Raw genomic sequence first — 27,779 nt, forward strand, 5'->3', positions numbered from 1 at the left:
AAATATTAATATAATAGCTATTTGAATCATACATAAAAGAAATTAGCAAAAGCTGAATTTTCAAACTGTGAATATGTCGAGAGTGTGTAGTTGATACAGTAGTTAACTGACTTGGTTCAAGGGTGGCATTTAATTTCAATTTTTATTTTAACTTTTATTTTATTTTTATATCCGTTGTTGAACAGCCGACCCAATTTTTGGGCTTACGACTACTGTTGTTCAACTCCGTAGCTTGTAATTTTGAACCAATCCAGAATACAAGGAAACTCTTGGATCAGTACCCCCAGAGGTATTGATTTGTTACGGGAACGTGGAGGACTTTGTGACTCGACAGATTTAACGTGCATCAGTCACCATTTACTACGCGAGGAGTTTTCGGTCGGCGGGGATCGAATCCACGAACACTTGGACATGGACCCCAGCGCCCTACCGACCAATCTATCCCGGCTTCAATTTAAGTTTTTGACAAAATTCCTCAAAAAAAAAAAAAAAAAAGAACTCCGTATTTTACTCTTAAACTAACTGCTATTCTTCTCATGCAAACTGAATTTTTCGCCTGTATTATTTAGCATATGTGGGACTCACGTGATTTCTCGAGTAATGGCTGTGACCCTTGTCTTTAAAAGTTTTATGACTCTTAGTCTACACTGTTAGAGATATTTTTCCACGTTGACTCATATTATCCCAGAAAAATGTTTCGAACTTAATAAGCATGATTCTGGCTGAATCATATTATCATGAAAGATTGTACTTTCCTGCACTTTATTACATGTTTCTGCGGCTCAATTTAGAAAATAATAAGTTTTAACTTAACACCTGTACAGAATTTTTTACATAATTGCACCAATTACAATTATTTTCTTCACATAATTGCACAAATCTACATAATTGCACAAATTCTTTACATAATTGCACAAATCAGAGTTTCTTGTTCAAGCCTTAATCGATTTTTCTCAGAAACTTTGAGTATTGGTCCTCGTTAAACTGTGCTACCGTAAAGTGCTCGACTTCGCGTGCAGGTCGTCGGGCTACCGAAGCGGAGACGCCACCCCCTCTGCAGAGGATCAAAATTGTGATGGCATGTCTTCGGATCATTCTCCGAGATGTTTCCCAGACCGTCGCCAATAGCCCATTGTGCAGCTCTAGTGCGACGTAAATTAACAACAACTGAGAAACTTTGAGAAACATTCTGAGAAACATTGAAAGACTTACAATATTATTATAACATTAGGGAGGAAATCAAAAGAGAGCTTGGCGGAATGCTAAAAAAACTCAAAATCTTGCCCTTTTGCATTAAATAACCACTTTTACTTTGAAATAGCTGAAATGAGAAAATAAGTTAAATATAAACAGTAAAGTATTTAAAAATAGTTGAAAATAACTTCAAATATAACAACAAATGTGTATGGAATATTTCTTTAATCAAAATATAATGAAATAAAAATACCAAAAATGCTATTATAAAAGAATTAAATAAATGCTTTAAGGTAATCACCATTATAACTTTAATTATTTTTATGTTGATGACAGCCTAATATATTTTCGAATATTCTTTATAAATATTATGGATCTTACCATATAATTTTCCCTCCAATTAAAATACACCGAGAGCAAGGTAAGTAAATTTTAGACCAATATCTTTTTATGTCACATAAAGATATAAAACTGAACTTACACTGAGGGTTTAAGAATAATATAGGTAACACAATACGAAACAATTAATGTAATAATAAAGTTACTAATAAAATAAAAATGAACAAACTAGCACATTGTTAGAATTCATAATATTTTGGACCATTAAACTGAATTGTACATTAGTTTTTTATAGTTATTTCGAAGATTATTTCTTAGATTTTTTTTCCGATGAATTAAAATAACTTATTCTTATGATTGAAACAATCTCCTCGGAAAAAATATGCATGATATCAAAATGTTTACTCATTGCTTCAAAGAATGATTTTGTTTAAATAGCAAACTTTTGAAACAATACGAATCACGGCAATTGTACGAAATTGCAAATTAAACAAAGAAACATTCAGGCATTTTGAGTGATTGATATTGTTAAGTTCCGATTCAGAAAAAGTAAAGTACCTATAATTAATATTTTATAAACCAGTAACCATTACGCCATTAAAGTTTTGCATGGCTAAAGAAATTTGTATTAGTCTAAAACAATGTGGCAATAAAGTTCAATTATAGCGTTCACGATGTCATTCTAGATAGAAATCTAAATCATGGGAGAGCAGTTACGGTAAATCACATTAATTATGCTCTGTCTGGAGATTGCCATAATCATTAACCGTTTAATTGATCTTACTTCCTTCCCATTCTCAGGAAATAAGGTCAAAGAGGATGCAATTAACCAACGAAACTAGTCTTTTGATGAAATCCAGCCCTCACGAAATATTTTGCAACGGGGTGTAGGAAATAGGAATCCTCTATTGCGAATGTGCTAATTTGCATTAAATATTAATAAAAGAGAAATGTTTTGCAACACAAATGTACTTTAATTTTACTAACTATTATTATTTGAAACTATTCCGATATATTCTAAGTAAAGTTCTGACATTAAATAAATAGTCACAAGAAACTGAAGCCGTAAGATATTACTTGATAAAAAAGAACTTTATTTGCTTAAAAAATATACATGTTCGTAATTTCAGTCGGTATGTTTCAAGCTCTAAAAAATAGGCTCCCATTTCCTAGATTTGCCAGACGTGAATGAGAAGAAATAAGTGATTTGAGTTATAAAAAAAAATTTCAAATTGCCGACAAAAATTTGAAATATAAAGGTGAGGAAGAAAAACAGAAAAAATCCATAGTAGTTCAGAGAGAGTGAAGATGAAACACACAGAACAAGAAAAACTTATCTAAATTTTTAACTAACTAAATTTTTTAAACTGAATTTTTCCAAATTAAAAACGTGAAAAATCGGTTCCAGTCCACACGTGGACAAGGGGAAATAAAGAAAAATATCGTAACGAAAAGACGAAAGTATTTAATTTGTGTTATGGAGAAAATATTATTGATTGATGGGAAATTTTAAGGTAAAAACGGCTTTGCCCAACCCAATTTTTAAATGTAATTTTTTTTCAACATCAAATATTTTAAAAAAAATTGAAATGTTTAGGAGATATCAATAAGTAATTGTGAATTCATGTATAGTTTTATTTTTACGATTTACGAATGCTTGCTTCTGAAAATTCTCAAACTATGAAATTGTTTTTTTCTTCTTGTTTTTTGTTTGTCATAATCTGCTGTTATGGACATAAACCATTTGCCATCTTTAATCTTCTATTGATTTTTTCATTTTATAAATGATTTTTTAACACATGCTCCTTTTCCTTAAAGCATGATATGAATTCCGCTTATTCTAATTTATTCATTCTGAAATCCTAATTTATACTCTTAAAATTATCTTGCAAGTAAGAAACCTTAACCATAAAGAAGTGACTATATAGAATTGTTCATTATTAGTACATCGTTTTTTAAAACATTTTCGTTCTAAAACGTGCTAGACAGGGTTTTGGTAACATTTATGTTTCCTTCCTACATTGTTCACGAGAGTTGTATTTTTTCCTTCAATGTTTTTAAGAGAAATAACTCTTCAATATTTGTTAATTGCTTTGGGTTAATTTTTTTCATGAAATGCTTCTGCTCAGAGAGAAGAGTAATTGCAAAGATTATTATAAGAACTATATGATAAATTGGGTAAAGTTTTTTAGCACTTTCTTTGGTGAAATCATCAGATTTTTTTAATTGCCATAAAACCGGAAAACACCTAGAATAAAAGCAGTGGTATAGAAGCTTAAATGAAAATGAAAATTTAAAAAAAAGGTTTTTAAGACGATCTAAAGCTTTTTTATTCTTTTTGAGATGGGCGAAAGCATTTCATATAAATGTTTACGAAAATATCAAATACCTGGAAAGGTATTAGTGATTTTATCAAATGACACACTGTTATAAAATTTAGGTTTGATGAAAACTTTAACTCATATTTAACATACTTCGATCTCGATAAATTAATAAAAAATTGTTATACAGGGTTGTTATAAGATAACTTTAAATGTTTCAAGCCTTATTAAGAAAAACTAATAAGTTTCTAATAAGTTTTATAATAAAATTCTAATAAGTTTTGTCTCAAGATACATTTTAACCTTTTTTAAAATCATTCAAAATTGAATTTGTTTTAAATTTTGTGTAAGTTTGAAATATTTTGTACTATTTATACATAATTATTAAAAATTATCACTCGAAGAGACCCTCTGATCTAGCAAGGTCGTGTGAAAAAAAATGATCAAATATTTTTCCGTTCCGCAAATCTCTATGCACCTGAAGCTCTAAATTTTGCTCCTTTTGCTTTATAAAAGCACAAAACTCAAATCCATTGAATGAGAAACTCATCTCAATTGTTACGCGACTATCTCCTTTTTCCGCAAAATCGCTGAAAAAGAGAGAGATCACATGACTGTAGAGACTCTTATGTTAAGGACAAAGGGAGATGAGAAAACATAATGATGCGCTTGCTTTACTTACTATTTCAGCTATACGGTTAAGAGAGAGATTCATAAAAACTATCAAAAACTACCGCTGCCGTAGTTCTAGAACATATTATGAAATACCACTATATTCAAATATTAGGGGGACCGGAAAGTAATGTCGTTTCGGCGCATTAAATATTTGTTAATCTTAAAAACCAATTCATTTTTTTTCGATCCATTTCAATTTATTTTAAATCCGGCATTGAAAGGTCGCTGCTGACGTGGGTGAATACATTATTGATTAAAAATAAAATCTTGATAACAAATGTCAAATGCACCGAAATGAAATTACTTTCCGGTCTCCCTGATACAAACATTGATTTCATGAAAAATTGCCCTGAAAATATCAAAGGGAAAAACTAATTAAAAAAAGTGGTCATTTAGGTAACATGGTAAATGTTACAATAACGTTGTTAATTTTACCATATTCCATTGCTTTGGACCGTGCTTTTTTTCTCAGTTTATGAATAAGTTACCGGAAAGATTAAACATTCAAAATTGAATGTCGGAACTAAATATCCTTTAATCCTCAAAATAATCTAGCATTAATATCCCTCTTCTACTTCTTTATGTTCGAAACTTGATTACATAATGCAGCGAAATAATCCACAAAGGATTCAATACAGCTTCCATAATGCAGATGAAAATGTGTTTCTTTTATTGCATAAATCCTAAAACATTGTGAGCAAAGAATTAATATCTTCTGATCATTTCATCATATGTGTAAATATCATTAAGAGAGATATTTTCCATGAGAAAATTGAAAGATATCTGAGATTGAATGTCTCAGACTTATATCTCTATAACCTGAAATTCTATTCCAAAGAATAAATTTTAGAAATGGAAGAAACAAATTTATTTTATCAAACTGATTGGTTCTAAAAAGTATATCTTCTAGCATGAAAATTTCTGAGCACTTTCTTTGTCTGAATGTTTTGTTCGCTAAAAGAAAAAAATTTAAACCTACTTATTTAAAGCTTTGCTTTTTGATAAAACCTACAAATGTTTAATCTGCAAATAATATCTAATATTTATCATACGTTATTACATTATTTTGTTAAATAATATTTTATGTGATGATGGTAGAAGTTTTCTGATGTTATTATTTATTTTGAAATGAAACAAAATACTTTTACTGAACAATTCATTGAGCATAACAAGTATGTCCCTTTATCAAGTAATTTGTATTCTAAATGGGATTCCTTCAAATTATGCACTCGTACTTTTTTTGAACAAAAGAATATTTCTCTATTTTCGATAAAAGATAATTATCTCACCATTTTGCGTCTTCTCATTGCACAAAACAAATGACATGATGTAATCATTTGTAAACAAAGAAGATCCATTCCATATGTAAATAGAATATCCATATATCTTTGACTGTTATTAACATGCAATTACTTTAAGCTATAACTGTATTTACCTATAATTTATTTGTTTAACCCTTATTTCGTGATATTTTCCAGTAATGTTTGCTTATCAACAATTATTCTTATTATTCAACATTATTAATTTTTTAATTTAATTATTATTCAAAATTAAAGATTAGAAACTAAAATTATTGTTTCTTTATTATATTATAGAGTGATAGCATGATATTGCCATGTTATGCAACATATTAAGATTATTTAGTTACTGCTTTAGAAATATTAAACGGTTAACAAGTTATATTTACTTTTATTAATTGCAAATTTATTTTCATAATAACTTTTATGTGAAACTGAGTTTAACCAAGAGAAGCAGTTATAATATTGAATGCAAAATAGCTAGTAAAAATCTTAATGCAGCATTAAGAAACAACTTTTTCACTATTGATCATCTTTGGAGGAAAAAATAACTAATTTTTCGTAACCAAAGATTAAAATAAGAATTTAGAACATAAATTTGAGAATGAAGTTGCAGTGATAAAGAAGCTAATTATCTCTTACGGCAAAAAAAGAAAAAAAATTAACCACTTTTTTTATAGTACTTGTTTCGAAAACTACGTCTGTGGAACAAAATCTGTGTTAATATAATAGTTTGTCTGCAAGAAGCAAATATGGTGACAATTAGCAAGCAAAACGAGCTAGAAAGAAGCTAGCCTTTAAGTACGTTAATTATAATTTTGTATGAGAAATGTCTCGTTTTCGCTTAATTTCTTACCAGTTGCCTCCGGCGAGTAGCTGGTCCGCCTTTTTAAACAAGTAGAATTTCAAGTATTTCCGTTTTTAAACTTGTACAGTTAAAAATCAAGACAATGTGTGCATATAAACTCGTATTACTCAAATGAGAGTGTATTTAATTTTTGTCTCTCATACGTTCGCATAGAATCATTTAAGGAATAGTAAAAATGCAGTTAGAGATGTCAAATAATAATTATTTTTTTTAATATTTGGCAACAAAAAGTTTCAATCTTGAAATTGAAACGCCGTTTGGATGGCATATTTATGTTTGGCATATTGGATAGGAATAAGAATATTTATGTTTAAAATTAATATCGTAACATATCGTTAAATGATCCAAAGACATTAGCAGTCTGTAATAAAAAAACGCCGTGCGAATCGATAAAGCCAATTAAAAAAATATTAGGAAAGTTCTATCTCTAACAAAGGCTTCTGACAATGGAATTTTGTATTTTCGATATTGCACCCGAATTAAAGGACTGCGGAAAATGATGATTATTTACATACCACCCCATAAAAATTTGCAAACTATAAAAAAAATATATAAAAGTAATTATCAAAATCGGTACTCAAATTCTCGTGTTATTTGCAAACATACATACAAACTTTCGCTTTTATGTATGGGGAAATTTGGTGGTTTTCTAGGAAAATAAACAAAACGTACCACCAGCCTTATTTTTAGGTTAAACTGCGATTGGCCATAAAATAAAGTATAATTAAAATATTTGTTTTTAATTTTGGGTGAAAAAAGAATTTTAATTTGGCTTATTATTTTCCTTTCCTTATCAACTGTTAACTAAAATATCCCCAAAAATCGATTTTGTTTAAAGTTTCAAAGAAATATTGTAAAAACAATGAAAAGTAAAATATCAAATAAAAAACTATACGAATATGTTTCGATATCTCAACCATTCAAGAATTTTCTTGAGTAATATTAGAACTTTCAGGGAACCGAAAAATGTTAGCATCAAAACTATTAAAAGGATCAAGCTGGTTTTCAAACAAATATTTTATTTGTATAATAATATTACTTTCAATTAAAAAATGTTTTTCATTTCAGTTTCTTATATTTTACTTACAAATAGAATCGGAGGTCTTTTCAAAAGTTAGAACAAAACATTTTTAAAATTAAATGTAGTTTCACGGAGAAATAAATTCTGGTAAAACTACGGTACTGTATGGTAATAACATTTCTGGTAAAATCAACGAAACCCCGATTTTTGCTCCGTCTTTCGAAGCGAACTAATTGCAATCAACAGGGGACTAGAGAAAATCTTGAGTGAAGGGCACCTTGGAAATACTTGGATACTATCTGACAGCCGTAGTTCAATTCAACACCTCAAAAATTGGGCCCTCATTGGAGATAAAACCAGTTTTTCGATCCTACAAAAAGTAAAGCTCATTTCCCAACAGCATGAGGTCCACTTTCAATGGATCCCGTCCCACGTCGATATCCACGGCAACGAGTTGGCTGACACTCTTGCAAAGAAGGGACTAGACCATCCAGTTCCCTCCACCTCAGAGCTTACATACCTTGAACTTTTTGCAAGGCAAAAGGCCCAGAACAAACAAAAGTGGCTGCTTCCACCTATTCACTACTGGTATAAAGCAGAAAGACCAGGACTCTCTCTATCTCTCCCTGGTGATAGGCAAACCAACACCTGCTTATCCCGACTGGCCAGTGGACACCTAAAAAGTCTCACATTTTCTGCAAATCAAAAAATCTTTCCTCTTTGCCCTAAATGCCAACAAAACCAGGCATCACCTGAGCACATCTTGAACTGTTTAGGGCTGGACTGGAATGACATTCATTCCTCTCCCATTCTGGTTTCGGATTTTCTGAATGTCAACGGATTCATTGATCTGGTCTGACCCCGTCAGACCAGATGGGAATTAGCAACAACAACAACATATTCCTGGTAGTAAAACCAAAGTATATGGCATTTAAACCATTCATTTGGTAATTTTTCTGACCATATATGGTAATGGCTCTTCAAAAATTCAGGTTTTCAAAATAATAATTCTTATTACCACAAATTTAGCAAAAAAACCAAACCTAAGAGTAAATTTAACAAAATAAATGATTTTTATGCCTTGCTCAAGGATATCATGGTAAAATTACCTTATTGTATCACATTTATCAAATTTTAACAGATATAAGAAGATGTTTTACTGATAATTTTACCAAAATCATTACCAAAGCACTTCGGTAAAAATTACCGAGTTTTTTTGGTGTTCCCATAAGGCCAGAAACACTGTAAATTTTACCATATTCCGGTTGTTTTGACCTTACGTCTTTTTTCTCAGTGTACAAAGTGGCTTTACAATATGTTTGCAGGTGAAAAATTAGATATACTAATCTTTAACAACCACAACTATCGCAAACTTAAAGTGCAGATACATTAGAAAACATTCTATACAGAATGTCAAATTTTTTGAGAAAACTAGGATTTGATATGAAGAATTAAAAATAATTCTATAATTACTACATTTTATTTTAAAAACAGTGTCCGGTTTATTAAGTCAAAACTTAAATTTCTGCTTATAATTGCATATGAACTTGAATAAATTCGAATAAAACTGAGCTCTTTTGATTCAATAATGTATAGATTTACCATTAATTATTAAATAATGGATTTTAAAAATAGCAACTTTGATAAACATTTTAATTCAACCGGTAACAATTCAGCCTGTAATAAAGTAAGAATTGCAAAATGAATTTTTATAAAACAGAAATCTTGTTCAATGCTAATTTTGTAAAGAAGAAAATCAAATTTGAGAGAATAGAGATTAAATCAAAAACTGTCAGAAATCTTTGAGCAAAATTCGCATTTTATTAAAAACTAATAATGCACTCTGTATATTCGAAGAAAAAAGCGTTCTATAAATGTGTGATACCCGCATTTATTTATAACGCAGGAACATGGACTCTGGGTAGCAGATAAAAACAAAGGCTTAGAACAACTCAAATATGGAGAAATGTTTACAAAAAGAATTTTTTAATTTGCGTCACCCATATTTTAGCCGAAGGAGATGCAACTTAAAACAATTTAAAATGCATGTACACTGTAAAAAACTCTGAATCAAATTACGGTAAAAAGTACCGGCACCGTGTTTAAACAAAAAATCTGATATACCGTAATATATATATTAAGAATTACCACCATCACTCTAATTAAATAAATATTTCTTCTAAAACTATTGTGTAATATTTTACGTTAAAAATGGTTTTCACCGTAAAATATATATTATGGATGAGGCACCTGAAGTCCCAGAACTCTATTCCGTAATTTGATGAGGAATTTTATACAGTGTAACATTTGTGTAAAGACGACAGTTGAGAAAACGGAACGCTACTGTTGGTTGCATTTGAAAAAAATATCTTTCTTGGGTTAAGTCTATCATTGAAAAGTATTATTTTAAGTCAAATGCGTGTGAATAGTTTTTATTTATTTATTTTATTACGCACTTTTTATGTCATAAAATTGCCCTTAAGTAACAAAAGCGAGATTTTAACGAGTAGATTTAATATTTAACGAGTAGAGAAGATTTTAACAAGTAGAGTTTAGGTTCTTGTAAAAAGTTGCTCATTTTAATATGCTTTGGTACTATTCCACTAATATTAAGACACATTTCGTAGATTTTACAGATATATTAACATTTTTATTTTTTAAGTTTACCCTGCTGTGTTTTCCAGTTTTGCAAAATTTGCCAAGCCGTAATGATTTACACGCCTACATTAGATATAATAATGAACATAACAATAAATGCTGTGTTCTAACTTTAATTCTAAAAAAGCGTTTCATATTATGAACCTTTCCTCTACTTGGTATTGAGGAAAATCTGGATAAAACAACTAACAAAAGTTTTCGATGTAATCGAGTGAAATAAACCTTTAAAATGCTCATAATAAAAACATTTAGCTCGAACAGTTGGCAATCTCAGGACATGCAATATCTTGGACTGGCTCATGGCATCAAGCGACAACAAGTCTTATGACTTAAGAAAAGCAACAAATGTGAATAAGATGAGAAAAAAGTTGTAGGTGAAAATCTGTGGAAGTTTCGATCTACAATTTTGGATCGAAATTTTTGATCTTCATTCAGCAGTGGACAGAAAACATTGGGGAACAAATTTTTTGCTGCATTTAGACAAATACTCGATCGCCTAATTTGGATGTGGTGATTTCAAATCTGAAATTAGTTTTCTCCTAAAGCTACATATTTTGTTAATTGATATCTTTAGTTTATTTTTCGCAGAAATATACAAATTTAAAAGTGTAACATATTTCAAGGGTTGCAAAAATGTTACGACAAACTTAGAGGGCTTAAGACACAGCATCAGGTTTGAAATTGATAGGAAACCATGCCTGGAAATGCCATACATGAAGAAACAGTTCATGATAGGGAATCACATCTAGCAGCGTATTTCAATATTTCCGTACATGGGTTCCTATACAATTTTAATCCAAGTGATGTGCCTTAATTCTCTTAGAAATTAGTCGCTATATTTATGAGAACCCTTGTTATATATATACCGTTTTTATACTTGTACATTTCACCGAAAAAGACTAAAAATATTAATTTTAAAAAAAACTGTTGCTTGGAGAGAGAAACTGATTACAGATTTTAAATCAGCCATACGAAAGTATCTAAGATCTGTTTCAAAAATCTTATGCAACAAAAAAATTGTTCCTTTGTATAATAGTTGAATATGAGGATGATGATATAATGGTTTCATACAGCGATTAGAAAAGTAAGGAAAAGAATAATAAAAATCTCATAAGTTTGAAACTTATGAGATTACTAATAAATTACAATAATTGTGTCTAAGCGACTGTAACAAAGTTATATCGATTAACTGTGCTAAAAAATTAGGATTCTTTTTCTCATTTAGTATTGAATAGTTTTCTACATTTGCATTTATATGGTCTTCAAATTCATGTTATTAAAAAACAACTTTCCTTTTTTTAGGAAGGGACTATTGGAAATGATCTTGTAATACATCCATTACCACCAAAAATGATAGACTATGATGAAGGATTTGTCGATGATGAAGTGTTTTTGGATGAAGATGAAGCCGAGGAACTGAAAAAGACGAATGTTTCAAATTATCAAAAGCCAAATTCTTATTATTCTAAATTACAGAAAGGAAAACATATCATTTACAAAAAGAAATTGCGTCCGGTATTAAAGGATCACCATTCAGATTACTGTAAGTATGGCGACATGGTAATAAATTGAAGAGTAATTGAAAATTGAAACTAAAGAAAGGCAAGCAAAAATTTTAAAAATTATAAATATTTTTTTCAAATTTTAAAGTCTACACTTTTGTAGAGTCACGATGGTAGCTCTAGTGGTTAACTGTCATTGTGAAGAATTGGGGTTCGTTCCACTGAGGTGGCTTGTAGCCCATCCAGCTTCATATCTATGGGTACCTGATTATCTAGGAAGTAAAGGTAGCTTATGCCGTTTGTCATCATGCCGTTTGTCTCGAATTTGTAGAGCCTTAACCCAGGGGTCTGTTTAGAAGAAACCCTTCACAAAATATCTTTTCATAAAAACGGACCCTTCACAAAATATTTGAACTTAAAACGGACCCTTCACAAAATAATTTATCGTTTAATCGGACCCTTCACAAATTTGTTTATCTTCATTATTGTTTTGTTAATCGAATAAACCCTTCCCAGGAAGAGGGGGGGGAAAGACAGATGTAAACGAACTAAGTTTTGTCTTCGGCAGACGCTGTTTCCTTTATTCGTCCGAAATTAATATTTTGCTGCAGCAGTATAGGCTAAATACCAAATATTTGTATGTTGCATCTCTAATATAGTAACAACAATTACTGTTTAGTTTTTGAAATTCAATTTTTTTTAATTATAATTTTACAGTGTTGAGCATAATCCTGCATCGATTTACAATTTAAAAATTCCTTGAAAAAGTTTTTTGCAGTAACAGGACCCTATTTGCACAAATTCACAAAAGCAGGAAACTGGTTGAAAAAATGTGACTTGACGTTTATTTTATATTCACAAATTACGAGTAATTTTTTCACAATTTTACAAAAGCGGACCTTTCACAAAATGTCTGGACAGACCCCTGCTTAACCTCTATGCGCCCCTTGGTCCCCAACGAGTTGTTGCGGGAATACTTTACTTTTACTTCTATACTTTTGTTAAATCGAAAAAATAGGAACTTTCGTAAACAAATTTCAAGGAAGTGGGATTTCCATTTCATAAATTTCAATTTTAATGTTTCATAATTCTTTAACGATTATGTACAAAATTATTAATCTATGATGTTCAGTGATGACCAACTTAAATCTATATTCTTAGAACCCGCACCAAATGAGAAATCAATATACTGAGCACACTGGCCCTCGTGAAATAATTATGCTTTAACTCCTCTTTTTTTTGCTCAGTAAAATGGTTTTGTTGTCTTTAGTTCAGTATTCCTCAGTAATGATTCGTTAGATTTTGATACCGTTTTGGTTTTTTTTCTCTATTTAAACAGTTACCTATAAAGTGAAAACCTTTGACTTCTTTTTTTACAAGGGTTCAATAAGAATATAGGGAGGGTGGTCTATACGAAATACTCTGCCTACACACAAAAACATTAATATGTAACACAAGTATGTTAGTTAATTTTACGTTAGGTTACGTAATTAATGATTTTCTCCCTGAAAATGTTCAAAGAGAAAGGTAACTGAACAGGGCTGATTAATCACGTTTAATTGAAAACCTAATGTCAGCCTTTAAAATGTGAGAAAAACTTAAAATTTATTCGGCAAGAAGTTAAATTTTTTTTAATAACAGAATTTTTTCGTAAATAAATTTTATTCATAAATTTTAAATAAATATCTATGAAAAAAATTCAATTTTTTTAAATGTGTTAAATTTCTTTGCTACATAAAAAAAATAGTCTATAATATGACATTATTCCAGTTTTAATAGTAAAATAACTTCAAAAACTATATCGTAAGCCAATTAACTGCTTGCATTAGTAACTAAGCAATAAAGAGCTCGGTTTCTTACATCTAAACACGTCACATACAGACGGCTGGCCGCAATCTGCTTTGTTTGCAACACACAACTGACAAAACCGTAAACATCCATTAAGCATTTATATAATTGGATACAATCTAAAAAAATGATTTACCATTAAAGCATAATATCGATACCTTAAAACATATCGTAAAAATTCACTGAATTTAATAAGGAGTTAAGTTGTAGAATGTTCTGTTCCATTATTCCAAGCTGACCCATAATTTTACCAAGTATAGTTTTATTTTATTTCATTACCGTCATTAAACAGCCTACCCAATTTTGAGCTTACGACTTCGAATGCTCAACTCCGTAGCCTTGTAATTTTGAACCCAATCCAGAAGACAAGGGAACTTCTGGATCAATATCCCCAAAGGTATTTATTTGTTATGGGAACTTGGTGGACTTTTTGACCTGAGAGATTCAACGTGCATCAGTCCGATACGCAAGAAGATGATAGCTGAACTCTTCGCGGACTCCTCTGCTACGCAGTAACCAGTGAAGTCGAAATGCAGTGGCGCTATGATCACGTTTGCGTAGAGGTACCTCATTTGCTCACTGAAGCTTGTAGCGTTAGGACGTTTTTGAACATCGTAACTGGCCCAATCCTAGTTTTTTGAATTTTTTTATTTATCTTTCTTTGTTAATTTCTTTGTTTTGTCATCATCTAGACGTTGCCAAAAGTTGGGGGATTGTTGGAATATACGAGGTGGGCCGATCACTTGACCTCGGGATTTTGATAACTGTCACCTCAAATATACGTATTTGCTTGGAAGTGCAGAAAAAATAATCCGTACACCTCAAAAAGAACCTCCCGAAGCTGGTTGTTCTAAAGTAGACTGCCATCAAAACCAAATCAACTCAAGTGTGAATAAAACTTCATGCACTTTGATTATACACCTTGGGAGATTGATCTTTTAAGGTTGTTTTTTAAATGGACTTTGAATTAACCTCAAATCAACCTTGGCACCTCAAAACAACCTTATATAAACCTCAAAAATACCTTACATTTTTGTAAGGATAGTGCACAAAATAAAAATTTATCATTCTAAATAACTTTTGTTCGATTGATCTTATTGATATCTTTTTTTATATGTGACCACACACCACAGCAGTTTTTTTTACCACAGTTTTATTTGGGAAATTGTCTTAGAAACGTAACAGGAAAGTATTCTATTAAGGAATGTGTCTACCCTTAACTTCTATGCATTGTTGGGACCGAATTTCAGGCCATCAAATTTTGTTCTATAATTGCTGATTTCTTTGACATTGGAAGGAGGTTAGGTAGCGATTCTTTGGTTGGTACTTTAATACAGTGGTCAACCATGTGCCATTAATCTAAAAAGTGTACTGAACATCAAACGCTAGATCCATTTTCAAGTTTATTTCTTCAAATCGTTCAATTTCTTTCGTATATACGTTCAGTCTCGAAACATTTGAAGTCGTTCAGTAATCATAACCCTTAATTATATAATTTTAGACGCCATATTAAAAATAATAAAGTTCGTAAAATCTAAACTTAAAGGGCCACATATTAATATATAAATTAATCAAAATACATTGGAAAAGCTATCGAAATCCTACCTTATCAAAATCCATCGAATTATTATCAAGGAAATCACATAAGAGGCGAAACTAAAATTTTCAACACAATTTTTTTCATGAAAATTAGAAGACATTCTTATAACTTATTTTCAGTAGGAGATAATTTTTACAAAAACGCTTTTTAGTTCCCTTTGAAAAATGATATGCTCATGATAATCTTATTTCCATTTCTGGATTTCCTTGATAACTATTCGTTAGGGTCTTATAACTTTTATTCATAACAAAAGACTAAAGAAGAATTTGATATTTACAATCAATTTCTACACATATCGGAACAGAACTGAAATATAAAACGTTAAAATATTTCAAAAGTTTCGTATAAATAATTTTACAAAAAATTTCTTAAAATTTTAAGGAAAATCCCCCCAAAAAAACTGTTTTAAGGTATCCGACTACCTTCGGGACAAAATTTTTGAAAAATAAATATTTTTCACAACATTATTGCAATTTATATTGTATATTAATTTAAATAAACATATTTAATAGAGAAAATTTTAATATACAGGAAATTTTTTGTTTAAAGAGTATTTTTTAGATAATTTTAATGAAAATAAATCATTAACGGAAAACACTCTACACAAAAAACTATTGTACATGCAGCTATCAAACTTTTTGAGCCGTTTCGTATAACCCTCTGAAGTGTTATGAACCTCAACTTAAATGATAGCATGAAATTAAAAAAATTTATGGAGTGTTAAGCATATTTTTCCATTTTTTTTCACATTTTCTTCACATTATCTACTGCAAAATATCTCATAAAACAAAAAATAATACAGTTATCTGAATTCTGGAGGTCTGTTACATAACCACCAATACAAGAAACAATCTCTGAAAGTTTGAAGACAAATTTATTATAATTAGTTGAGTTATCTTGTTTTCCGTAGACAAAAAACAGCAAAATTGTCATTTTGAGAAAAACACAATTAAAGTTTATAATTACATTTTTTCTAAAAACTATAAATGCTTGTCAGTAGGAAGTTATTATATTTTATGGGGGGCACATTCCTTCACACATTTTCTTAGTTTTATTTAACGTAGCGATATTTTAACGTATTATTTAGCGATATTTTAAAGTATTTAGTGAATAACATCAAAAGTCTACTACTTATAAAGCATTTTACACAGGAACAATTTTTTATTAAACAACCATCTTACTGTATTTTCACACTTTATATGTCTAAATATAGTTTTTATTTATAATTAGAAGTAAAAAATATTTTTTATAATATTTATAATAGCTCAAATCTAGAATTTTCTTCTAAATGCAATTTGTTATCATAGCAAACCGGACAACATAATGAAGCTAATATCACCATTAGGATCTCAATATCAATTATTCGATTGCCACACAGATTGTTTTTATCCAAAAGCATCAGTTCTTTATTGACATCCTTAGAAATCGATAATTTTGAAGAGCTTGAAGTAATAGATTCATCTGCTTCACACAATTTTGAATAAATGGTATAATCAACTTTTCTCAAATCATCGCTTTTGGTGGCATGTTGATTACCGTAATATTTACGTTTCTTAGATCGAAAAGTACGTCCTTTACCCATTTCAATAAATTCATCAAAATAAATAACAAATTTTTTTGAAAGAAATCAATAAATTTCTTCAAAACAAATCAAAATCAAGATATAGAAAGTACGCTTCAAATGTAAACAAACTATCAGAAAATATGCTAACTTTTCATGTTACCCACAAACAGTAACCACGAAACGTAAAATCTAATTAAAATATAATTCAGATTATTAGCCGTGAGTTTAAGAGCTTTTAAAAATTAAATATCTAAGAAAAATAAAGACACAAATAGAAATGGATCCGAAACTATTACCTACTACCGGCTTCATTTTTGTAATTTCCGGTAAGTTGGACAGCTGTCATCTGTTACTAAAATAGCTATAACTAAAGTTCTGCTTGACGTGCATTCAAAAACAAAACAGTTTTTAAAACTAGAAAAATTGGGCATTATTATAAAGCAATAAAATAAAAAAGTGATTTTTTGTGAAAATCCTCTTTTTTAAGGTAGTCGGATACGTGAAACGTCGGACGAAATTGCAAAAGAAATGCAAATGTTATCAAAATCTGAACCATACTCATAAGTATAGAAAAGGTTGGTAACCCACGTACAAACATGCACTTACAAGGGAAACTAGGGAAGTGTGACTCGCCAATTTTAAAATAAACTAGTGGGATGTCTGCCTCAAGAGGAATAATTTTAAGGGGCAACATTCGTTTCGGCCCATAGAAGGTCCTGTGAGAGATAAAAAATAATTCAATGTATAGAAAAATCGATATTTTATTACTTCAAAGCAGACTATTAGTTATTGTAATTGTCTCATACTCCAATTAATTTGTAATTAATTGGTTAATTAATTAATTTTCTAATTAATAAATCAATTAGCTGATAAATTAATTAAATATTAATTAATTAATTGATTTGCAATTACATACTCCAATTAATTTGGAAAATTTTTGAAAAAAAAAGTAAAAAAATTTGATGTCAATTTTTTTTTTAAATCAACCTAACAGGTTTTTCTGAAAAACTACAGATATATAAAATTTTCAAAATCAATTATGAGAATAAATATGCGTTATATAGTACGTGAAAGTAAGTACCACAAAATTAATTGGAGTATGAGATAATTACAATAACTAATAGTCTGCATTGAAGTAATAAAATACCGATTTTTCTATATATTGAATTTTTTTTTATCTCTCACAGGACCTTCTATGGGCCGAAACGATTGTTGCCCCCTAAAATTATTCCTCATAAGGCATACATCCCACTAGTTTATTTTAAAATTGGCGAGTCACACTTCCCTAGTTTCCCTTGTTAGTAATTTTTCAAAATCTTTGAAAAGATACTGAAATAAATACTTTCGTGATATTTTAATGGCTTTGATTTTGATATGATACTAGTTTGATAAAACAAACTTTTAGATTTCATTTAAGTTTTTCTTTAGTTTCTGTCACTGAAAAAAGTTTAGAATCTAGAGTTTCTTTTTAAACAGACATGGATATAATTTTTCCCTAAACACACTCATTAGTTATTCTTCCATTATATCAGAAGTATACCTTAAGGTTGATTAAAATTTTTAATCAAAATAATAGGTCGTTTCTATTTTAAAGTATTTTTCTAATTTATAAAAAACCCATTTCCAAAAGGCTTTAAAATTGAATCCTCAATTTTTAAGAGACAAAGACAACAATTGCGAAAGTTTTAAAAACCGTTAAGAGGTTTAAAGATATAAGACCTAAGAGCTACATATCAAGGGAATATGTCAGTTTTATTGACATATGTAGGACGCCAATCCCGCAAAGGAATTTAAAAATCGTTATTAACCTTTGGAAATTTGAACTCAAATAAATCTTTGTCTACTGTATATATATTATTAATTGCTTAATAGACAAACAGGCTTTTAGATATTGCCACGAGTAGAAAAGAATGGGGTAATCAGAAATTTCAAATACATTTCATCGTTTTTATTATCTTTAGTGCATTGTTCTAACAAATAAAAATTTTAAAAACAGTTTTACATTTTTGACAGTATCTTTTTAAATTTACTCCGAAGAAAACACATTTCTTGATTTATTCCTGGAATTTTTCTGAAAAATATTTGCTTCTTGCCATTTAAAATTTGCATGAGATAATGAAAAAATAAATTTTTTAAATTGGTTTTATGAGCCAGAATTATGTTGTTGTTTTTTTACCAGAAATGACATAACCATACAACCTGGTAATTTTACCAGAATTTTTTCATGTGTCTACGTTTGTTAAGAATAAAATTGTTTCTAAACTTAAAGCGTTTTGTAATTAGTAAGAATGTGCTCAATTTTTTATAACATTATTTGTTTGGGTGATCTTTATTTTTCCCTATCAAAAATTTACCAGGGGTGTATTTTTAAAAGGGTTATTTAACTCATTCTTAAGAAAAAAATTCCTGAGCTTAGAATATTTTTTTAATGCCTACCTGCGTTAACATCCGTCAATTCAAGCATATACAGGGCGATTTTGATGATTTCTCTTTCAGAGGCGCCATATTAGGTGGGCCAACGTCACTCACACACTGCGGACAGATAGTACAGAGAAGGAAAGAACATCCATGCCTTGCCCGAGATTCGATCCCAGAACCTTTATGTGAGCTTAGAATATTTAGAACGCAAATTAAGTCTAGACGTGTTCATGTAGATAATGAGATTGAATTTTAAAAGGGCTAAATGAAAAACAAAAATATATATGCAGGCGAATATAGTTCCTTTTTTATGCAGGCGAATATATTTTCTGTTATAAATAAATCTATTTATTTAAATTTTATTATTTATAGTGCCTTTAGAGGAAGAGTTTTTGGGAAATTTTACGCACCACCGTTCTAAAAGACAATCACCGGACACAGTATGGCCCGAAGTACTTTTGGTCGTAGATTATGAATCTTATATTCTTCATGGTGGCAACAGTAGAGATGTAAAAAGATATTTTATCAGCTTTTTCAATGGGGTAAGTACCATCATTAGCCTAATTATTTAAATAAAAAATTGCTTAATCACTTCATTTAAGATGTTCTTAATTCTATGCAGCTAATATGAGAGTACACTTTCATAGCGATTAAATACTAAAAGCATTCTGACATGCGCCAAAAACAATGTGATTTTTAAAAGTGTTCTTTGTTGGTATTAATTGAAATATTAAAAGTATAAATAGAATCATTTAGATAGAAGTTAAACGGGGAAAAAAATTGTGTAAATTTCCAAGATATGTCAGATATGTATTTATTTTTATTTATTTTACTCATGATGGTGAAAACGAGAAAAATTTTATGTTCATAACTTATAAATTTGTGTTTAATGTCCAAGGGATGGCAAAACGGGGAAGAAGCGCTTTCCCAGGACAGAATGCTCCCAATTTATATGCATTGAAGACTACATATACGCTTTTCATGGTTTTATCTTAAGATTTCAGTGTCCACAACTTGAATGCAGGGCTTGATCTAGAAATGCGGGGCCCTTGGCACAAAACTGTCAGGGGCCCAGGTCGTTACTTTAAACTAAATTTACATGTTGTTTAATAATGAAGTGTTTTCAAATTATTTACAATACAAGTAAATTACGATATATTAGTAAATTTAAGCTTATATTTGTTTCAATTTTTGTAAACTCATAACTCTAATAGATAATTCTTAAGGAAAAGCACAAAAAGGAATTGTTTGTAACATTTGGGGGGCCATAGAAATGCAGACCTGTCGGGGCCTCTCAGGCCTAATGATGAATCAGGCACAGCTTGAATGACATTTTTATACTAATTATGTTTATACGAGAGTACCGAATTGAGATCAAGTTTGTGTGAGGCAGGCAACACAATTAGGAGACAATCGGTAAGTGATAAACATACCAGAAGCAGATTTCCATACTCTTGCATTGTCATGCGCACATTACTTCAGCACATCCTAACGCAAAAGTATAGGAACTCATCACCTGTATGCCTTTTATTTACCACTTGCGTTTTCAATTAGTGTCCTGCCAGAATTAGAAAAGTTTGTTTTATATGTGATAATGTGGGCCATGAAGGGAGAATCGCGCGATTCCGTGTGTATAATCATGATCTTGAAAGAGTTAAACTTGATACAAAGCTATAGTTTTGAACTATATTTAGCATTTTGACACAAAGAATTATCTGGGCTTTAAACCGGACACATGCCGTATATATTTAAAAAGTTATTAAATCAATTTGGAGAGATTTTTTCACTTACATGAATATTAACAGAATTATTCAAAAAAATTTCTGAATTTCAAAATTATAAACAATTTCTGAATTTTTTTTCAAATTTTCATGAACTTAGACCAGTGATTACCAACTTTCGGCTCGCGAGCCGCATCCAGCCCTCGACGCCTTTTTTTTGGCCCGCGAACTAAAATATATCATTGTCGTTTTTTTAGGACAATTTTCGTAAAAAATCTATATGGGTTTTAAATACTTTTCTTTCGTTTAAAGAAACTTTGACGAAAGAGTTCGAAAAACAGCCATTTAACCAATGATATTCAAATTTACGATTATATTCAGTTATATTCAGACTGTAACAATTCCGATTAAAAATAAATGCAACAATAATAGGCAACAATAAATTTAACATAGTATTTTGTTTAAAAAACTTAAAATATGTTACATGCATATCAAAAACATCATTTGGAAAATTTAATTCGTACTCAATATTTAATTAATGACGTGAACATAAACTCTTCACTTGACATTAAACAAAGAAAATTTACGCAAGAAACTAAACAGAAACATAATTTATATTAAGAACACTTAGTTAAACACACATAAGTTAGATATTAGTTAGACTTATATGCATAAACTTCCAAGATTTTAGCACTAAGCTCAAACTCCTGATACTTTATATCATAAGATAAAAATATTATTCGAATTATTTTCAAGTGAATCCACCAATCTATGATTTAGATTCAATACCTCTAAGTAGGCTACAATGAGGGCAAAATAAAAAGACCTCGGGTTATGAAATTCTTTAAAAAACAATTCCGAACAAGTTTGCAAAAATGAACATGACCCCGAGGAAGTCATTTAAACAAGGCAGACAGATATGATAAGGAAACTACTCTCTTAAAAAATACTCATTATGTTTGAAAAATACCTTAATGTAAGTTCTTGAATAATGCTAAGTAATGCAATGAAAAAGAATTTTTAAATAAATTCCGCGATGGAATACTTAACGAGGAATACCTTATCAATGGAGGAAGTAACATATTTATTTATTTTAGTAGTTTTTAAAGGTTAAGTAATTAAAACAATATTATCCTAATTACTTAAATTACAATGTTAAACAATGGATCAAAGAGTCATTTTTATATTTTCATGTAGCCAAAAAGTAAATTAAAACATTACATTTTTATTTGGATATCTATACTAGGTCAAGTAAAAATGATTGAATGACAAAAAACATTCTAAATAACATTTAATTCTTAAGGTATCCGAAGGTAGGCTTTAAAAACCACACTGATAATTTTTTTTTGTCGAGGAAAGACAATCTAAATAGCAGATTCATGATTTGATGAATTTCTATGCTATATTTTCAATCGACAGAGTTATTAAAATAAATAGAATTAAACCAATTATAAGTACTAACTATTATGCTCCAACTCTTTATGCAGTTTCTAAAAATCGCTTTATTTTGATTAGCACAATTTACTTAAAGTAGCCAAAGTAGGCACATGCTGTTTAGTTTATACAAACAAATTAATTATTCTCATCGGAACGTAATAAAATTTACCTTTATATTTTTTATAAGAAATGTGTTATGTTCGTATGTAAAAAAAAATATTTGAAAATAAGCATGTAAAATATATAGATATATTTTATATTGAAATACATGAAACAAATATATAGAATATATTGAAATTTATAGAATATTGAAATATATCAAATAAATATTTAGCATATATTGAAATTTATAAAATATTGAAATATATAAAATAAATATATAGAATGTATTGAAATTTATAGAATACTGAAATATATCAAATAAATATTTAGCATTGATTAAAATTTATAGAATATTGAAAAATATGAAATAAATATATAGAATATATTTAAATTTATAGAATATTGAAATATATGAAATAAATATATAGAATGTATTGAAATTTATAGAATACTGAAATATAGGGGAGAGTGGGGTCAATTGTAACATTTTTTACTTAACTATTTTTAACTAACAAAAAATCCAATATATTATTAGTATTAATTGACAGACGAGTAAAGTAGACTCTCTTCTAGTAGAAAAAAAAAATAAATACCTTAATTTAAATGTTGTTATATTAGTTATTAACAATTTTTGACAGTCGTGCACTTGTTACAATTGTCCCCACTTACGGGGTCAATTGTAACACTTCATAAATTCAACTAAAGCATAGTTAATCATACAGATTATCATAGTTGTGATATATTTTTTTATTGATTAAAATAGTAGTGATATTTTAGGAGTAAAAATAATAATGAGCAGAGACCTAAAGGTCTGGTTTCTTAGGACAAGCGCCTTATCTGGGCGTCAGCGGGACGTCAACGTCACGCTGACGCCAACAAAATATTGGTTTGTTAGCTCAAGGCCTGGTTTCTTAGAACTAGCGCCTTATCTGGGCGTCAGCGGAAAGTTGACGTAGAGCTGACGCCATAAAAATACTTTTTTGTTAGCTCAGCGTGAGCAGTCGGCCCAACGCAGACATTTTCTCTCATTGCGCATGCGTTAATAACGTAAACAAATATTTATTTTGAATTTGTATTGATTTTGTTATTGTCGACCAGTGTTTTAGAGAACAAATAATGACTTTGTCCAAGAAAAAACACATTGCAGCTGAGCTAAATGAAGAGTGCTATGTTTAATGAAGAAGCTATGTTTAATGTCAAAATCAAAATCTTGGCTGATTTCAATGCGCTGTTGGATGTTGTCCGCCATTGCTTCTGTGGTTAACGTCACGTTGTAATCCAACTGCAGTTGAGTTGGACGGCAATTGTAGTTCAAGATGAGCGTTCGATGACGTATACTTATCAAACTCACAAATGGACCAATCAGAGGTTAACGCTGATTTCCAGCTGACGGCGTCCTGTCCTAAGAAACCAAGCCTTAAGGGGTTAAAAGTTTTAATTTGTGCTGTGAAAGGTGACAAATAAAATAATGCACATGCAACATAATATAAATGATATATGAAACTATTTGTGGTTCTTAAAGAGTTAAGTAATGGTTTGTAAGCATAAGAAATGGGACCTAAAGGGTTAAACAATTGCAATTGAAATTATGAATTTATTTTCAGCTGTTACAATCGCCCCTTTACTTATTGTTACAATTGTCCCCAAGACGCCATTTCAGCTTCATTTGTTAAAAACAATGCTAGTTAATTGACATAACTAATCTTTTTTTTTTTTGAAATGTTAATTAAGGTCTCCACTTACATATTCTGTTAATAATTTTTATTTGTTTGAACAAAATTACTTTGTTACAATATAATATTCTAATACCAAAAAAAGTACTTACGCAGCGTCAAAATATCTTTTGTGATGTAACTCTTTCAAAAGTACATAAAAATGGCTGACAGCAGGGGTGTACATGTAGATTTATTAAATACACCTTGTGCGCCACCTAGGAACCAAATCTAGAGCCCGACACTCGAAATTTTTGCTCTGTTACAATCGTACCATGTTACAATTGACCCCACTCTCCCCTATCAAATAAATATTTAGCATACATTGAAATTTATAAAATATTGAAATATATAAAATAAATATATAGAATTGAAATTTATAGAATACTGAAATATATCAAATAAATATTTAGCATAGATTAAAATTTATAGAATATTGAAATGTATGAAATAAATATGTAGAATATATTTAAATTTATAGAATATTGAAATATATCAAATAAATATTTAGCATAGATTGAAATTTATAGAATATTGAAATATATGAAATAAATATATAGAATGTATTGAAATTTATAGAATACTGAAATATATCAAATAAATATTGAGCATATATTGAAATTTATAAAATATTGAAATATATAAAATAAATACATAGAATATATTGAAATTTATAGAATATTGAAATGCTTTTTTCAACATTTTTTTTCTTTTTTTCTCACTTAGAAATATTTACTTTTCATATAATATTGCACAAAATCAAAATATTTTTTTCGCAAAAAATTATTTTAAAGCCACATTTTGTATGTTGTTCATGAAATGGTCGTTAATTCTTTCATTTGAGGAAGTGTAAAATTTCTTTTCTAACAACATTAAATTTAAAAAAAAAAATACAAATTGAAGAATAACAAACCTTCGTTGGATCTAACTAAGTTTAAAATCACTTACATTAAGTGAACTAAATTCTTTTTAAAATTAGTTTTACAAAATGGGACATTTAGTCCTTCGGATGTCACGATACATTAAGATTAGCGTTAATAAAATATGATGGTATCGTAATGTAAATCAAAATATTACATCATAATTCTCCTTAAACAAGAAAAACTGGAAGATCGGTGTAATTTTTCAATTCTATACCCATTCGAATAAAAGTGTATATTCCCCTCTGGCAACATGACGTGCTCTATGCCCCATTTCTCATAATGTGTCCTTGCATTATTTGAAATATCATTTTTCTTTTTTATTTTGACCTTTCAAGTCAATCTTTTTGAAAGCTATTAATCACAAAAAGCATCACAAGTGCTAAACAATGCTTAGAAGAATGCCGCTGGGTTAAATATGTTCGGAAATTTCAACTAGATTAGCGATTACGCATTTTGAGAAAAGTTTTTTTTCTTCTAAAAAATTCATTTTGAGGGAATGAAAATGATATTATGTCATAAACCCACAGTGACAGCTATAATACAGGAAGAGATTCGAAAAAGATATCATTGTTGCTACAATTGGATCAAGAGAAAAAAAAAAAACACGAGAATTTTTTGTTATAAGCTAGTTTATAACTAGTTGAATACACAAAAAATTAGGGGGAACTGGTTGTTTTAAATTATGTATCTTAAGCCTCAATAGATCTAAAAATTTGCACCCCACCTTCTCGGTGTGGGTTTTAGCAGCCATCTTAATTCATTAATAGGTCAAAAGAATCGGAAAGTTAAGCAATTCTATTTTGACCAGCGGTTCCTAAATGGTGTTCCGCGGAACTCTAGTAATCCGTTGGAAGGGTAACAAGGGCTCCGTGAATTAATTTTTTTAAAATCTATAATGATTTTCGAAACCTGTAATAAAGATAATACCTAGTCAATAATCCATTATTTACTTATTATTCCCGTAATTTTTAATAAATGATTTAATTGAAATACTTGTGAAGAAATAAATTTCAAAGTAATTATTTTTCTAATAGTAATAATAAATGAATTATGAAAAGGATATTCATTTTATGGAAAATTCCATTAGTATTTCGAATCGAATACAAATTAACAAATTCAACAATGAAGAAGTATGTTTCTCTGATAACCCTTCACAACGTTTTTTTTCTTCTTTCATTTTTTCGTTTTTGTTATAATGTAAACCATATTTCAGCTTTTTCATTTTCTGCTTATGCATACTTTAAAATCAAATAAAGAACTCGACAAGAAAACCCCACAGCATGAAATTTAAATAGCATATACTCATTTATGAGGAAAACGCATAATCTCGATTTGAAGGGAGAAATGTGTGCGTGAAATGTTCGTTGGTAACCGGAAGGATTCAAACCAAGGACTCAGTAGTCAAATCCTAGTAAAACGTAGTAAAAAAGAAAACCCCATAGCATAAAAGTTTTTTTTTTTTTTTTAATGGCGGGCACTTGGAGCTATTGTCCATTGGCCACAGAAAGTGCCAGAATTGCTAATTCTCTTTTCGTTACCCAGTGGGCACCTGTGGCGAAGCCACGGCGGTGGAACAGCGTCGCCCACGTCACACTACCACAACCCGTTTATAGGGCGGGTCACATTCACACATTCACACACAAAGGAGAAAGGACATAGAACACAGATAGAGGGAAAGAAACATCCATGCCTTGCCCGGGATTCGAACCCAGAACCTTTCTGATGCAAGGACAGTTCCCTGCCCCCTACACAGACTGGTCGGCATAGCATAAAATTTAAATAGCATATACTCATTTATGAGCAAAACACATGATCTCGATTTGAAGGGAGAAATATGTGCGTGAAATGTTCGTTGGTAACCGGAAGGATTCAAACCAAGGACTCAGTAGTAAAATCCTAGTAAAACGTGGTAAAACGAAAACCCCGCAGCATAAAATTTAAATAGCATATACTCTTTTATGAGGAAAACGCATGATCTCGATTTGAAGGGAGAAATATGTGCGTGAAATGTTCGTTGGTAACCGGAAGGATTCAAACCAAGGACTCAGTAGTAAAATCCTAGTAAAACGTAGTAAAACGAAAACCCCGCAGCATAAAATTTAAATAGCATATACTCTTTTATGAGGAAAACGCATGATCTCGATTTGAAGGGAGAAATATGTGCGTGAAATGTTCGTTGGTAACCGGAAGGATTCAAACCAAGGACGCAGTAGTAAAATCCTAGTAAAACGTAGTAAAAAGAAAACCCCACAGCATAAAATTTAAATAGCATATACTCTTTTATGAGCAAAACGCATGATCTCGATTTGAAGGGAGAAATGTGTAAGAGAGATGTTCGTTGTTTGAAGGATTCGAACAAAGGACTCAGTAGTAAAATCAATTTCTGCTCAATTTTGCTCTTTCTTAGTGAAGAAATTAAAATTTCCTCGCCATGAAAAGATTTCTCAAAATTGAGCAAAAATTTGTCACAGTATCTCCGAAACGGAGGTCCTTGTTTCGAATCTTACCAGCAGCAGCCACTAACACATTCCTCCCTCTGCATCACTTTTGAGACTATGCATTTTAATCAAATGTAAGC

The 27,779-nt window shown here is 30.0% G+C and overlaps 1 protein-coding gene across 2 annotated transcripts in view; it reads left to right on the forward strand.

The window, feature by feature from the left end:
- The window catches only part of LOC107454008 (A disintegrin and metalloproteinase with thrombospondin motifs like), a 218,042-nt gene that overhangs the window by 174,258 nt on the left and 16,005 nt on the right, over positions 1–27,779 (forward strand). For both annotated transcript variants that reach the window (XM_043046467.3, XM_043046466.3), the window contains exons 6-7: positions 11,677–11,917; positions 19,679–19,848. In XM_043046467.3, coding sequence (XP_042902401.2) covers positions 11,677–11,917; positions 19,679–19,848 — 411 coding nt within the window. The remainder of the gene's footprint in view (positions 1–11,676; positions 11,918–19,678; positions 19,849–27,779) is intronic.

The sequence above is a fragment of the Parasteatoda tepidariorum genome, chromosome 8, assembly GCF_982258835.1.
Source record: "Parasteatoda tepidariorum strain Cologne lab strain chromosome 8, Ptep-v5.0, whole genome shotgun sequence".
Taxonomy (NCBI): Eukaryota; Metazoa; Arthropoda; class Arachnida; order Araneae; family Theridiidae; genus Parasteatoda; species Parasteatoda tepidariorum.